Source organism: Macadamia integrifolia, chromosome 11 (genome assembly GCF_013358625.1).
Source record: "Macadamia integrifolia cultivar HAES 741 chromosome 11, SCU_Mint_v3, whole genome shotgun sequence".
Taxonomy (NCBI): Eukaryota; Viridiplantae; Streptophyta; class Magnoliopsida; order Proteales; family Proteaceae; genus Macadamia; species Macadamia integrifolia.
The window spans coordinates 9,830,454-9,845,733 of record NC_056567.1 but is presented as its reverse complement, the minus strand read 5'-3'; the positions used below and the strand labels follow the sequence as shown (position 1 = coordinate 9,845,733).

Below are 15,280 nucleotides of genomic sequence, written 5' to 3'. Positions count from 1 at the left end.
CTTCTTCCCTTCTCTTTCTTCTTTTTCTATCTTCTTTACTTTCCTCACCCACCGTGTAAAACAATAAATGAGGGAAAGAAAAGGTAATAAATGGTATTTATACTTGGGCCAAAATATCTAGTGACCAGAGTGATAGGTCACACTGGTGGGTCCGACCCACCCATGACCACCTACCAATCAGCCAAAACTTAGCCGAAACATTAGGATTTTTGATGGGGCTCAGCCCCGACACGTATTTCACTCTCGATAATTGGTTAATGTGTGCACTCAACAGAGAATACGACCATGTACCTTTATTATGAGTACATGGCCCGGTGGTATGTGCTGGTGCACGGCTTGGGCACATGGACTTCACTAGGCACTGACTCCAACTCATCTGGCCAACCTGAGTTTAGAGTCACCCTTGCCATCGCGTTTCATAAGGTACTCACCTCGGCTCGCTCGAGTTCAGGTCCTGTAAGACCAAATCAAACTAATTGAGAAATTAAACTGGGTTTAGAGAGATAACCCCACATCTTTGATTCAAGCAGCTGTACCCCAGGAGTAAGGTCCAAAGATAATTAAAGAAGTCACGGATGACCTTATGAGAGTAGTAATGGCATTGGCAGTAGGTGAACAGATCAATGAGCACACCTCCTTAATCCATTTAGGGAGTGACACAGAAGATGATGAGCTTGGTATAGGTTGAGGAGGAAGATTATGACGTTGTTAACCAAGCCTGTTCGAGTAGTCCTTGCCTCCCACCTATCAGAGGACCAATACCTGTTACGGTATAGTATGAGTTAGTGTAAGAAGTTCTTCCATTAGTTGATGTTTTGGTCTGGGTTCCTTGTTTTTGTGGTTTTGTTCCTTCTTCGTACTTCTAATTTGATTATGTGTGTTCTTTTGATACCCCTATGGATCGCAACTATAGCCCCTATGGATTGCAACTACATGATTAACATTCTTGATGACATTAACGTGGAAGAGAATGAGATCGAGGTAGAGGAGGATACCAATGGTCGGGATGGGGATGTTCTTATTGATATTTCTGAGGATCTTTCCGAAGCAGGGCTCGATGATCTTCACTCTCATCCTCAAGTGGTTGAATCGTCCGAAGAAGGTGTTCCTCTAGCTGCAAGGGCCACTAGGAAACACAAGAGGGACGAGGCCTCAGGAGTTCAAGAGGAGGAGCACGTTGTTTCCCCCGGGGGCTCCAAGCTTCCTTCTTCCTCGACTGGTTTTGAGGGTGCGTCCGCTACTGTGTTTTTTCCTTCTAGCTATTAGCCTAGATTCAATCGTGCATTGTCTTATTTCTTTAAGAACCTCTTTAGGTAGCCTTTCTTGATCAAGTCTTCAATTGCATGCATAAGTTCATGGCAGTCTTCAGTAGTGTGACCATGATCTCTGTGCTATTCCCAAAATTTTTGCCGATCTGTCCTTTCTGGCTGTGACTTAATCTTTCGTGGTTCTTTCACCTTTTCTCGGTCCTCGTTGGTGAGGTCCGTGTGTTCAGTATGATCTCTCCTCCTTTCATTTCGTTCCCCGAACTTTGGTTTCCTATCATCTTGATGGTAATTTCTTCTTCGATCATTCGGGGTATTAGTGTTCTTATGACCAACCATTGCTTCCTCTACATTAATGTACTTCCGTATTTTCTCTCTTAACTGGGCCAACGTTTTTGGTTCTGATTTGGAAAGTGAGACCTTTAGCTGCTCATCTTGGATTCCATTTTGCAGGGCCATGAGCTCCACTTTTTGGTCAAAATCCTTTACTTCTAGCTTTTCCAAATTGAATATGTTCACAAATTGTTGGATAGTTTCTCCTGGTCTTTGCTTCAGGTTAATGAGATTCTCCGATGTTCTTCAACATATTTTGCTACCCATAAAATAACCTAGAAATCTCCTGCTAAGTTGCTTGAAGTTGTGTGTGGATCCGAGGCTCCAAACCAGAGAACCAAGTGGTGGCGTGCCCTTGGAGAGATGCTAGAAATACTCTGCATAGGAGAGCTTCTGTTGCGTCATGCACTGTCATGATCGATCTATAGGTGTGCAGATGTTCCTTTAGGTCCTTGGTCCCATCATACAGTTGGAAGGACGGGATCTTGAAATTTACAGGGATTGGTATTTGTATGATTTCTTTTGATAAGGGGGTCTCCCCACACAGTTTGAGATCGTCATGCTCTTTTTCTGTTCCCATAGCTTGCTCGATCTTTGCCTGTAGTTCTTTAAATCTGCAATCCAGAGTAGCTTCCAGTAAATCACTTTTGTCATCTAGATCATTGGGGATTGGTTTTCCTTGCTTCGTTTTTGGACACTTCTTGATTTTGCCGTATTCTTCTTTTTCGTGATGAGGGGGAGATCTTTTGTTCCGAGGAAGGTCCACTCTTGGTCAACGAGGCTGAGGTGGATCAAGACTTTCTTCAGTATGTGCTGCATAGTTGTGCTCATCTGCGCTTCGTCCTGTTGAGCCAGATTGGCTATTGTGTGTTGGGGAAGCTTTCTTGTGATGGCTTAGCTCTTCATGGGGTGGTCTACTAAAGTTCTTCGTGGCCTCTCAGCTGATTTCAGCCAAATTATTTACTTGCTAGTGGAGTTCTCTGAATTGTTCCATTATCACCACTTCTGGTGGGGTTGGATGGAGATCGGATCTAGCCGGTTCTTGATGGTTTTATCCGTCCACCACCATCGAATCTTGCTCTGTTTCCTCTGCTACTTCTTGTTATGGTTGGAGTAATAAAGGATCTTGGGGTTGTACCCCCCCTTCTTGGAGCAAGTTCTTATTGCTTTTGTCATTCTTCAACGTGTAGGGATTGGGTTCTTGTCTGTTTCCCACTGACGGTGCCACTATTAGTACTTATATATGTTCTTGAGTTGGATCAGCAACCTGGCGCCCTTCTGGAACTGAGATCTGCACTTACCACAGATTAGAAACTAGCTTGGAGTCCCCTCCGTGAAGAAGGCTCTGATGCCTAAGTTAAATTCGGGTGAGTTTGAGAGATAAGAATGGGTTTCCGATATTTTGAATTGCTTACCTTCCTCTTCTAATACATGCCCCTTTTATAATGATTATGGCCCTCTTCTTATTGGTTGACTTGTCCACTTATGGTTGAGCTGGCTTTCCTCGTAACAGTTAACTTGACTATAGTCTACCTTTAGTCAGATAACCACCCAGGTTTAGTCAAGGAACGTGCTTAGGGTCGTGGTTGGAGTGGTCAATGGGGGGATGGTCGAGTGGTTAGTCTTTGCCTGGTTGAGTCTCGTGGTCATTTCTGCCTCTCCTAGAGGTAGGGCTTGATTTAGTGTCCACCGACCACTAACCACTGACCACTGACCACTGACCACCCCCTGGTCGTAGTAAGCATATTATGGTATATCAATAACCAATATAAATTTGGAAAGAAACATATTCTTAATATTCTCAAAATGGTTAATATAAGCTTAAATAAGTATATAATAAGAAATTGATGAACGATACTTGCCTAAAATAATTAGGGGTTCAAATTACAATGAGAGAAGAAATATAGGATTTTGGAAATGATAAAATTTGGGATCTGGATGCACTAGATATTTGTTCGAGATAGTTAGATATTCAAACCCCCATGAGAAAATGAATAAATAATTTTTGGAAGGAGAAAAACTAGGGATTTCTTTGCACAGAGTACTTATCATATCACGCTAATCGCAATCCTCTGCCACAGCGTGAGTAGTACTACAAGTTACTTTTTGTGTTGTATTTTGGACTGCTCAGGTATCATCTAGAATTGCTTTGGAAAACTAGATCCCTCGATGTACTTGACCTCCACAAAGGCACTGTTAAGAAGTCACTTGGAGAGAGAGAGAGAGAGAGAGAGAGAGAGAGAGAGAGAGAGAGAGGCTACAGATTAGAGAAGATGATATGATTCCAGTATGGAGTTGTTGCCTGCCAAGCATAGGGTACATGATGTAGAACTAGGGGTGCCAATCAGTTGGGGCCACCTGGGCCTGGTGAGCCTATACCTTGGACCGTGACCTACCTATTTAAGTAACAAGTCGATCTCGTGTTTGGTTTTGGTTGGTTATGAGCTTTAACGGGGCTTCTCCTAATCAGGCTACAATCGGGCCTTTAATGGGGTAATATATCGATAAAGCCTTAAACGATCTTTTACTATCTCAGATTTAGGATACGTTAATATATTTTATTAAATCATCAACAATTTAGAAAGGATATTACACTCAATACATTCATTAATTGATAAAAATATCAATATATGCCTTATTCTATAAATAAATATTAAAATATACATATAAATGGTCAGGCTAAACGTGTTAGACCAAGTCAGACTTATAAATGGGCCAGGCCAATCGGGAGCCCGTCGAACTTACCCCTTGCATCAAGTACTATCTGTTTATAAATGGGCCGGGCTTAAGCCCGACATGTTTAATAATTGGTGCAGGCTAGGCCGGGCCGATATTTACACGGTCGGGCATGGTCGGTCGAATCGGTGCAAGCTTGATATTGACACCCCTTTGTAGAACACTTTGAGCTGGCAGCCGAGGTTGGGGAGGAAGTGTAGTAGGGGATGTAATTGTTTCATATAAGAGAAATATATTATAGTGGATCTATGTATGAGATGGGTAATGTAATCAACGATCATGATTTTTTTATTATATATGAAGGGATGCGATTACTCCAGAGCACACTAGATATTGCAGAAAAAACTTTTGGGTTTTATGCATTCACAACCATCGAATGGGGATGAAAGAGGCGTATCGTAGACCCTCATCCGTCATCCAACCATTTTAACTGTTGTGTGCATGACTATGCATCATATAAAACTGTGTACAAAACCTTTTGCCAAAAAAAAAAAAATTTTTTTGTCCTGCTCGTGCAAGGAACACCTGAATATAGGGGCAATGATTGTCTGCCGCGGGTGCGATGGTGTGGCGAGCATCGAACAGTCGAGACAACATTGGCATGCGCCCGATGTCATTCTGGCCATCGAATACTTGTCGCATCATTGCATCTACGGCAAAGGATTTTTTTCGCGAATATAGGGAGCGTGAGAAAACCACACTACATTGTGCCTAGAGTGCTGAAGATGCCGATGCATATTCTTTCATTGGACCTGTGCGAAAAAATAATAGAATAACTGGATCAAACCATTTTGTGCAGCGTTCCATTATAGCGTGAACCTTTTTGTACGAAACGTGGAGAAAGATCTTTATCATACCGTGCAGCGAGATAGCTTCCAACATGTTTACGTCTCGACTCGACCTGACCTAACGAACTAGTCCGTGGGTAAAATGGAGGACAATTTTGTCTTCTCAGTGGTAAGACGGACAATGTTGTCATTTCATCCGACCAGGATAGGATGCGCATACTTGCATACGTACGCACGGACGCACGCACGCACGCAAAGCGGCCTTTTGTCCGAGAAGGAGACGAAGACGAAGACGAAGAACCCGAGAAGTCGAGTACGAATAAAATTCCCAGGTCACTGAACCAAAAAAGCCCTAAAGCTCCTTGTGCTTTCTCTTCTTTTCTTCTCAATGAGAAGACAATAGAAAGATTGAACGATAACAAGTCTCGATTAATATTGGCCCAACAGGTATCTTATTTTTGTCCTTGGCTTCTTTTCCCAAAATGAATGAGTCTTGGTTCTTTGAGCTTCTGATTGATGAGGTTTTCTTTCATTTTCTGTGTTTTTCTATTTGTCATATGGGGTTTTTTTTTTGTGCTTCTTCTGGGTTTCTGCTTTCAATGTTTATCTCATATGTATGCTAAGAACAGTAGGGTTTATTGGGTTCTTCCCTTCTCTATGTTTTCTTGCGAAGTTAAAGTTAATAAATTGTTAGAATGAATGAGTAGATTTTTTTTCCCCCAAATATTTGCAAGGATATCTATGGATTAAGTGAATATGGCCCAACAGGTATCTTATTTTTGTCCTTAGCTTCTTTCCCAAAATGAATGACTCTTGGTTCTTTGAGCTTCTGATTGATGAGGTTTTCTTTCATTTTCTGTGTTTTTATTTATTTTTTTATTTTGTGTGCTTCTTCTGGGTTTCCATGTTTATCTCATATTCACTGGTGTGTAAGCTAAGAACAGTAGGGTTTATTGGGTTTCTTCCCTTCTCTATGTTTTCTTGCGAAGTGTAAGTTAATAAATTTTTAGAATGAATGGAGTAGATATCTATATCTATATATATATATATATATATTTTTTTTTTTTTTTCAAATATTTGCAAGGATATCTATGGATTAAGAGAGTAGAAAGGGTATGTATGGACCCTTGTTGAAAGAATATGGAAAGGAGTAGAACACCAACAGCAAGTCAAAAAAATCAAGGAGATATCCTGAGTTACACAGTACTTATTGGGAAATTTCTAGTTTGTGTGAAACTTGAATGGACACTTCCTTGATGTGAGTGTCCCACAGTCCACATTGTTTTGATAGTTCATTTTAGCTATAATTAATATTGCCAAGGAATTGTAATGGGACATCCATGATGTTGTTGGCTACTTTTATTTCTATTAATCTTTGGGGGCACTGTGGCAATAGGTCAATGTGTTTTGAAACCTTAACTCTTTGTTTCCCTTGTGCCCCCCACCCCTATGACGGTTTGGATGAATCTTTAAAACCTTAAAATTTTGACTCCTATAGACCTATTGATTTTTGATGTTTTGCATTTGGCTTTTCCTCAGGACTGATGCTGTGCCCAATTTTTCTGTTGGACTAGTGCTCCTGTTGTGGCCGAGATTTTCTGAAGACCAGCTTCATGTGCTTTCTCTTGAGTTATCAATTATATTTTGAGTGTTTCTTGTAACATGGAACAATGTCAGATTGAATATACAGTACAATAAATTTGTAAATAATGTAAAATTCACAATGTGATTTCTATCTATTCCGCATTTTATCCTCGTTGGCAATGTTTGAATGAATTATCAATTTCTTCTCAATTGTTCCTTTCTTTTCCTCTTTTGCCTACTCTTACTTTTTTTGTTATCTATGTAACTGCATTTTGTGGGAAATTGTAGATGTGTATTGGATAGACGAGGAGAAGAGAAACAAATCAGTTCTTTTATGGTGGATTCTTGACGACCTGAAACTTTGGAAACGACCTTTCTCTGTTGTCAATGGAGGGCTTAGCTCAATTGGAAGCGTTATGCGAAAGGCTTTACAATTCACAGGATTTGGCTGAGCGAGCTCATGCAGAGAGCACTCTGAAATGCTTTTCTGTGAACACCGATTACATTTCACAATGTCAATATATTTTGGACAATGCTTTGACACCATATGCATTGATGTTGGCTAGTTCGAGTTTGTTGAAGCAAGTAACGGAGCACAGCCTCTCTTTGCAGCTGCGGCTGGATATCCGTAATATTCTTGTTCTGCCATATATATATATAAACATATTACACCAATGTTTGTATTAAATGTACATTTGTTAATTCGTTAAAGAATGAACCATGAAGTATTGGCTATATTCTATGGTCTATCCATAATCTCCTTTTTATGGTTTGATATTGCCCACAGTATAACGAGGTATAGTTTAATACATGGATCCTAAACCTTGATATGCATTAGTTTCCATTGTACATCAGCAAATTAATTTCTCATGGACTTCTATGATGGGCTCTTAAATGTTAATTTTAGAACTTGTTAATCATATGAAATATAATGTTGTTAGCATTTGTGTTGGTTAACATTCAAACCTTTATAATTTTATCCATTATAACCTTAAAATATTATTTTAAATTTGCAGTTGATTCTTTTGCACTTGTTTGAGCTGATGTATCTGCAATTTGTCTGAAGGAAACTACCTTATAAACTATTTGGCCACCAGAGGACCTGACTTGCAGCCTTTTGTAACTGCATCCCTGATTCAACTGTTTTGTCGAGTTACAAAAGTTGGATGGTTTGATGATGATGGATTCAAAGAGGTGGTAAAAGAGTCAATGAACTTTTTGAGTCAGGTGACTTGTATTCTAAGCATTTACTGCTTTCACTTCTGATGCTTTTGAACAAATTTTTTTCTTTTGTCGGTAGCTGAAGCTCCATTTACTATCTGGCTTGGTTATTTCTCCTGCAGCTGTTTCTCATTCTAATTAGAATGTTTCAATAATCTCTTGGTCATGATATAACTTGAGTGTAAATTGCCAAGCTTTGCAGAGTGTTCCCTGCCTCTCATCCCCATTTGGAAAATCATTTGTTTTTAAGTAATATGTTTTACCTGTGTGTTTAATGCTCATGTTATTTTCTGTATTATTGATGGACTAAATTGATGAGAAAAATTTCTATTATTTTTTCAGTCGACACTTCAGCTGGTAGTACCTGTCTGTTCAATGCTTATGGTTGTTTTTATGTATTATTGATAGTTTAAAGAGGATAAGAGAAGTCTACATTATTTCTTTGCTAGACATTTACACTTGTAGAATATATGTATGGGTGACCTAGTATGAACAACATAGAGGTATGATAGTTGTTGGATGGATAGATGGCATACTGGAATTCCCACATGTCAAATAGGTGAGCCAACTCTATCACGTGCCCCATCATAGCAGAGTTCTCCTTTGTATTTTCAGTTGCATTATACATTTGTCAGGCTTGACGTCGTAACCATATTCTGAAGCCTTATTCTGCCATGCAGTAAACTTGTTTAGCCTATAACTTATCTTTAGTAGGGAATGGTGGTTTGAGCACTTAGTAATGGGGCAGATGGAAGATCCACCTAGAGTAGTCTCTATACATAACCTGTTTAGAGAACTACTGCGCTATATATGAGCATGTTTTTGTCCATGCATGTATGTGTGGGATCCATAGTTGTCAAGGCGTCGCCAAGGCGACGACTAGGCGTCCAGGCGGTTTGCCTGGGGCCTAGGCGACAGTCACCTTGTTGCACTGCATGTCTCTTTGTGTTTTTACCCTTATTTATGCCAAATATCATTTAAGTAAATGTTTTATTTACTTAAGATATTATTCATAAATAAGCAAATACCCCCTATTTGAATCCAATAAAAATAGTTTAAAAATAAATTCCAAAAGGATAAAAAGTCAACCCCTAGTCAAAGAACACAAATTGGATTTTGGTTATAGGGGTGATTTTCAACTTTTAAATGATGGGGTTTTTCTCAATTATGAAAATTTTATAAATTCTATCATGTTAAAACATTGTTAAAAACCAAAAGTCCGGTAAAATAATCTTGTTTTGATATCCATAAAATTATTTTCATTCAGGTGATTTTAACAGCATTCGCGTATTTAAAATTAATTTTAACTAGAGCATAACTTTGTCATTACAACTCAGATTTAAGTAATCTTAGACTTGTTAGAAAGTTGGTTTTATGTTATAACTAATACAAAAAGTCTCATGTAAAAATAAAATTATTTGACCAGTCAAACTTATTATAGGACAAAAGCATTTATCTAAATGTTGATTTTTTATAACTTAATGTTAATTTTTTATGATTTAATATGGCTAATTGTTGATTTTTAATGACTTGATATTGCTTAATCTTTAATTTTTATGATACAAGATATATATAACTTACTAAATAATGTTAGAAAATGGGGAAAATAAAAAATAACACTTGGTCGCCTTGTTCGTCTTAAGGCGGACGCCTTCTCGCCTAAGCGCTTAGACAACCCTCCACCGCCTTGGTTCGCCTTGGCGCCGTGACAACTATGGTGGGATTTGTATGTATGTATGTGTGATCCAAAGGCTGAGTGGCAAGCCCTCATTCCTTATTTCGCTCAACCTAGTGGTCATTGAATCTTTTGTCATGCAGTAGCATTATTTTTATAGTTGCTAGTTTTGTTAATTTCTTAGGAAGTTATTGAGTCGTAGATTGCAAGTTCTATTAGGGTTGAGATTTTTTTTTTCACACAGTAATATTATATTTTGTAGGCAATAGCTAAGGGGGTGGTTTTATTGTCTTATCTAGGTTATGTGGTATTTTGGATAGGCAATCCAATTCATTTTATGCACAGCTTGCATGAATAAAACATATTTTTGGCCTTTGTTTGCTTGCATATTCTTTTTGGAATTGATCATCTCCAAGAGTTCCCTCAAGTCAGAACATTTTTTTATGAAAATGAATGCGAGTCTGTAAGAATTTGGAATACTTCAGTTGAAAGATTCTACAGGAAGCTGACTCATGGAAGAGACAATATGTGTGGGGAAAAATACCACCTATCTCTATTATCCATCCTGCTTCTGTGGCTTGTGAGCTAGAAACATTGCAAAGGATTTATTATGGCTTGATAGAAAGGCTCTTATCTGATAGGGTCTTGGGAGGGGCAGATTGGAGTCTATTCTAACATTTTTGCATGAAGTGGCTGCTTTCAGACTCAATCACATGTGAAGCTTCATGCTGGAAGGACAAGCTTTTACCCTTGCAACAAGTGATGTTCCCCTATGGATTGATATGGATGTGTAGAAGTAACATCTTGTAAGTAGGGACATAGTAACAATGTTTGAGAATCATTGTGGCCTGGGTGATGCAGGTGCACAAACTTGGACCAATCCAAACCCTCATGGGTATCCAGATGGAGAAGAACTGGATCCAATTTGGGATCAAAACTATCAGGATTTTTTTGGATTTTATTTGCTTCTGTTATGGGATTAACATGCAATCTTTTATTTTGTTTGCTTTAGTAGGAGATAGCTATGAGGATTTGGTTTCCAATTAATTTAAGTTTCCAAATTAAAGTAGGTTTCCTTTCATGTTGGTTTTCTTTATTATTTATAGCAATATAACCGATTTAGATTTTAAAGTTTTGAATAATGAATTGATTTGGGTTTATCGTTTACCATGTTTGTACGAGAACACTAGGTCATGTGACCTTCTTTCCCCACCCCCTTGTGTGACCTCTGTATTCTCTCCTCTCTTTCTTTACTTTCTTTCCCGTCTCTACTTCTATATCTCTGCTCCAGTTGCTTTTCCCTGCTAGCGGTACTATTCATCTCAGAGGTTCTCTGGAAACCCCATGGTTCCTTCAAGTTGTTGACTGATCCTTGAGGGTTTGCTTCTACTCCCAAGGATGACCTGAGCCTTAGGAAACATTGCTTGAAAACTTCTTCCATCCTGAGATTAAAACCAGATTTCAGTTCTGAACCTAAGTTCCACCGCCAGATCTGTTTCAGAAGCCCTAGATCTTGCCATAACTAATTGATTGACCTGATTGTTGCTTGCATTCAAGAGCTTTATGAGTGTAGAGTCTCTCCCTGAAGTTTCAGACCCATCGGATCCCTATTGAGGGAGTTCTCTCCACCTGAAGACTCACTGGACTTCCGCCCTGTTTCTTGTCTGGAGGTTGAAGACAACTGTCATCGTGGGATGTCAACAAACTCCTGTTTTCCCTTAGTATACCCATCTTTCTCCCATATTTTCCTTTATCCTTAATTTCCTTTTACTTCCAAGATTGTCCCTGAATTATAAATAGTAAACCCTTTCAAGTCCCATTGTTTCTTTAGTACAAACGGGCCCTTGGAATTTCTGGAATGTTACGGAATTGCCATTTGTTATTAGATTTGAGCTATTTGTCAATCGGATGGGCTGATAAACGATCCAATTCCAGTTTTGGAACCCAGAACTGCATCACTGGGCATTGTGTATTTTAGCAAACAAATCAAGCTTTCCCTGTCAAATGGTAATATGGCCCCGAATCTGATAGTTCCAGTAATTAAAAAGGAAATAGTAGTGTTTCTGTGAAATTAATCCATTGGTGACTCTCCTGGGGCCAGTAGAGTCGGGGTTGCTTTTCTGAATCATGATGCAAAGTTTATATTATTGTATTTTCAGGTTGAATTGGTTAATGAATCTCAACAGGAGAGTTTAACGAAATGAATACAATGTTGATTGTAGCCTCCAGGGTTATTTAGTCCCAGTTGCCACATTCACTGATGAATTTGTTCAGGTTACCTGGAGTCACTGTCCATGCAAAACTAAGAATCTCATCTCATGTGTCTTCACTATCTTCTGTATCTCATGAATTGCCTCACTCAGTTTGCCTCACACACTTTGAGGGGAATTTCTTTCTTTTGAAAGAAAGGCTTGGTCCAGAGCAGCAAATGCAAGCAACGGCCCCTGTTTGACAAGCTGATCATAGGCCAGCATTTTGCTAGGCCAGAATATTTCAAAAAATGTATGTCCAATGAGTTAATGTTTGATTTGGATAGAGGGAGCTGGGCAATGAAGTTATGGAGGGCCTCTCTTGTTGGCCAATAGGCATCACGAAGGGTATATTGTTTCTTTAAATAATTTTGTGAGCCTATTTTGGTTGTTGCTTTTTTGCTGTTCCTGCTTGAACACAGAAAATAACAGCATTGGAAATTTAATCTGGATGTTACAACTTTGACTCTTTTATTAAACCATCCATATAAATTAAAGATAAAGATGTAATACCATTTATAAAAAGGGTGAGGTACCTACGTTTAGGGCCTCACATTTGAAATATTATGTTTGGGGTACCTTAAAAAGGATATTGCTAGTTAAATAGTTTTTATATATTACCAACTTTACCCATAGGAACCCATCCTTGAGCACTGGTGCCAATGGCTGAGAAATTTTCCACCAGGTGAATCTGCCAGACCCAATCATTTTTAACTTTCTTTGAGCCATTCTAGCTCAGGTATCGATCAGTCTCTATCCCCCTTGCTCGTTATCGGAGGTCTTGACAGCTGGTGTAGCAGATAGAGTTTGCTGCGGCTACTCCCAACTCGTGGCCAGCACCCCCTCTCTCTTCTCTTTTCCGAGAACCTCACCACAGCTGAGCATTGCTTTGCCACCTCGCACATCGAACCCCCAACTTGCTGCCTCCAATTGCCCGTTTCATTGCTTTCACACTGTAGCCATTGCCACTTGTCCTGCTGTTCTGCCACGATTCCCTATTGCCCCCATAGCCCCTCATGCAGCTCCTTGGGCAGCCCACTCCTGCAGGCCTTCCCCAAGCCCCTACTCTCACAAGTCCCTGTCAACCTGTAGCCAACACCCCTACTCTTGCAAGTCCGTGCCCTCGTCTTCTCTGCATCGGACCCTCACTGGTGTGCTGCCTCTACATCTAATTCTTGCTTCGTTTTGCCTCCAATTGCCGATTCCATTGCCCTCACACTGTAGCCATCACCCCTTGTCACTACTGTTCCACCATTATCCCCTGCTGCCTCGCACCCCCTACCGAAGCCCCCAGTTCTGATACAGAATTTCAGCAAGAATAGAAGATGGGCTTGTTGGTTTGGGTGTGTTACACTTTCTTGGGTCAAGTTAGGCTTAATTTTGTATGCCCAATGGGTTATATGAACCATAAGCTTAGTATTTTTGAGTTTTCTATTGTAATGGGCCAATTCTATAAGCCCAAATATTAAGGATTTAGGTCCTATACGTGATTAAGTAGTTAATTTTTAATTTTTAGCAGTCTAGAAGCTTTCTATTTTGTTTTCTTGAGAACTCTTTTGCTTGTGCATCGAGAATTACTGTTTTTCTTGTAATTGTGCAAAGTTATAAATAAAGGAGTAGGGACTAGGGAGACCATACCATGGTTCAAGATCTCGCCGAGATCTCGGAAATTTCGTATTTTTTTTTTTTACCAAGACGAGATATGCTAAGAATTACAAAATAGACATCATCTTGGTCAAAATTTCGGTATCTCGGCCAAAATTTTGGTACCATTTTGGCGAGATACCAAAATGATACCAACCAAGGCTTATACATCTCGTGAGGGTCTCGGTGAAATTTTGACTCCAACTCTACTGTCTTGGCAAAATTTCGGCTTCTCCTTGCATTTGAACACAAAATCACTCCATTGTCCACTAATTAGCCACATCATCACATCTATTGCCTTGAAGATCACTCCAAGTTGAAGATATACACATTTCAAGCTTTGGAAAGGTAAACCACTTTCCCCCAAACCATTTTTTCTGAAATAGTAACATAAATACATGTATAGTAGGGGTGTCAATTGGACAGTTTGGTTCGGTTTCGGTCCGGTTGAATCGGTTTCGGTCTAGGAATGAGGGAGACCAAAACCAATCCGTTAAGGAACTTTTTTTGGTCGGTTTTGATTTCGGTCCGGTTTGGTTTCGGTTTATTTCGGTTTTCAATATCGGGTTAATACCGGTTTAGATCGGTTTATTATTGGGCTTGAATCATAATGAATCTTACACTCGTAACTTATAGTGACAAGATTTGACGAAAAAAATACTTTAAATTTATAATTAAATCATGTTTTATCATTGTAAGTGAAAGATGATTAATATTGAAACCAATGGATAACAAATTACTAAGAAGGTAATTAATATTGAAATAAAAAAATGAACCTTGTTATCCAATCATTCATTTTACTATCCAACTAGTTTTCTATAGTGAACAAAGAAATCAATGGAAGCATTATTACAATTTACAAATTAATTTCTCTATTCATAACCTAATGTTCAATGATTTGTAACAATTCCCCTTACAATAAAAAATTTTCTCACTCATTGTAAAAAATGGATGGTCAATTCACCAATTTATAATCTCATACTCATTTATTTTTTTATCGGTTTCATTCGGTTTGGTTTGGACCGGTTCCATACCTCAGTCCAAAACCAATCCAATAAGGATCGGTTTGGTTCGGTTCGGTTTGGGTTTTATTAGTCAGTTTTGGTCGGTTTTATCGATTCGGGCTAGGTTTTGACACCCTTATTGTGTAGGGCTAGATTTTTTATATGTTAGACACTAGGGGCCGATCTGTGACCTCATGGAGTCGATTTTTTTTTTTGTTTATAAATATATATATATATATATATATAAATATTTTATTTTTCTCGTTTAAAAAATGCATTTTTCATCAACATAAATTGTATTTTTTTTATCGTTAATATAGCTTTGATAGAACTCAATTATATTTATATATTACTCCCCATTGGTTGATCTACGACTCTATCAGAGCAGAATTTTTTTCAAAGGAAAATGCATGTCGACTCCATTGTACTGCGCATGGAATCTAGCCAGACCATCATAGTTCTTTCCAGTAGACAGTCATTATGATTAGTGTTGTATAAGTAATATGTTTGGGACTTGGGATATTATCATTTGGGACTTTGAGATTTAAGAGTAAGGTGCTCAGTGGATGACTTTAGTTGGAACTTGGGAGTTAGTGAGTTATATAGTATATTACTTTAGTACTCTAAATATTAGCTAATTAATGTTTATGTATGTTTTGATCATGGCTTAGATGCATTATTTATTTGTTTTACTATCATATTATATCTTGTTCTAGTAATGAAGCAGGTAAAATCTCCAAAACAGTTTAACGATTACTGCTAAACAAAGGTGCAACACTAA

The 15,280-nt window shown here is 38.7% G+C and overlaps 1 protein-coding gene across 2 annotated transcripts in view; it reads left to right on the top strand.

Moving 5' to 3' along the window:
* Positions 1-5,306: 5,306 nt before the first annotated feature.
* The window catches only part of LOC122094187 (exportin-7-like), a 29,403-nt gene continuing 19,429 nt past the window's right edge, over positions 5,307-15,280 (top strand). The window contains exons 1-4 of one of the 2 annotated variants that reach the window (XM_042664914.1): positions 5,307-5,569; positions 6,662-6,833; positions 6,995-7,334; positions 7,773-7,933. In XM_042664914.1, the coding sequence (XP_042520848.1) occupies positions 7,094-7,334; positions 7,773-7,933 (402 nt within the window). In that variant the 5' untranslated portion in view covers positions 5,307-5,569; positions 6,662-6,833; positions 6,995-7,093. The remainder of the gene's footprint in view (positions 5,570-6,661; positions 6,834-6,994; positions 7,335-7,772; positions 7,934-15,280) is intronic. The other variant, XM_042664915.1, reaches the window with a different exon arrangement.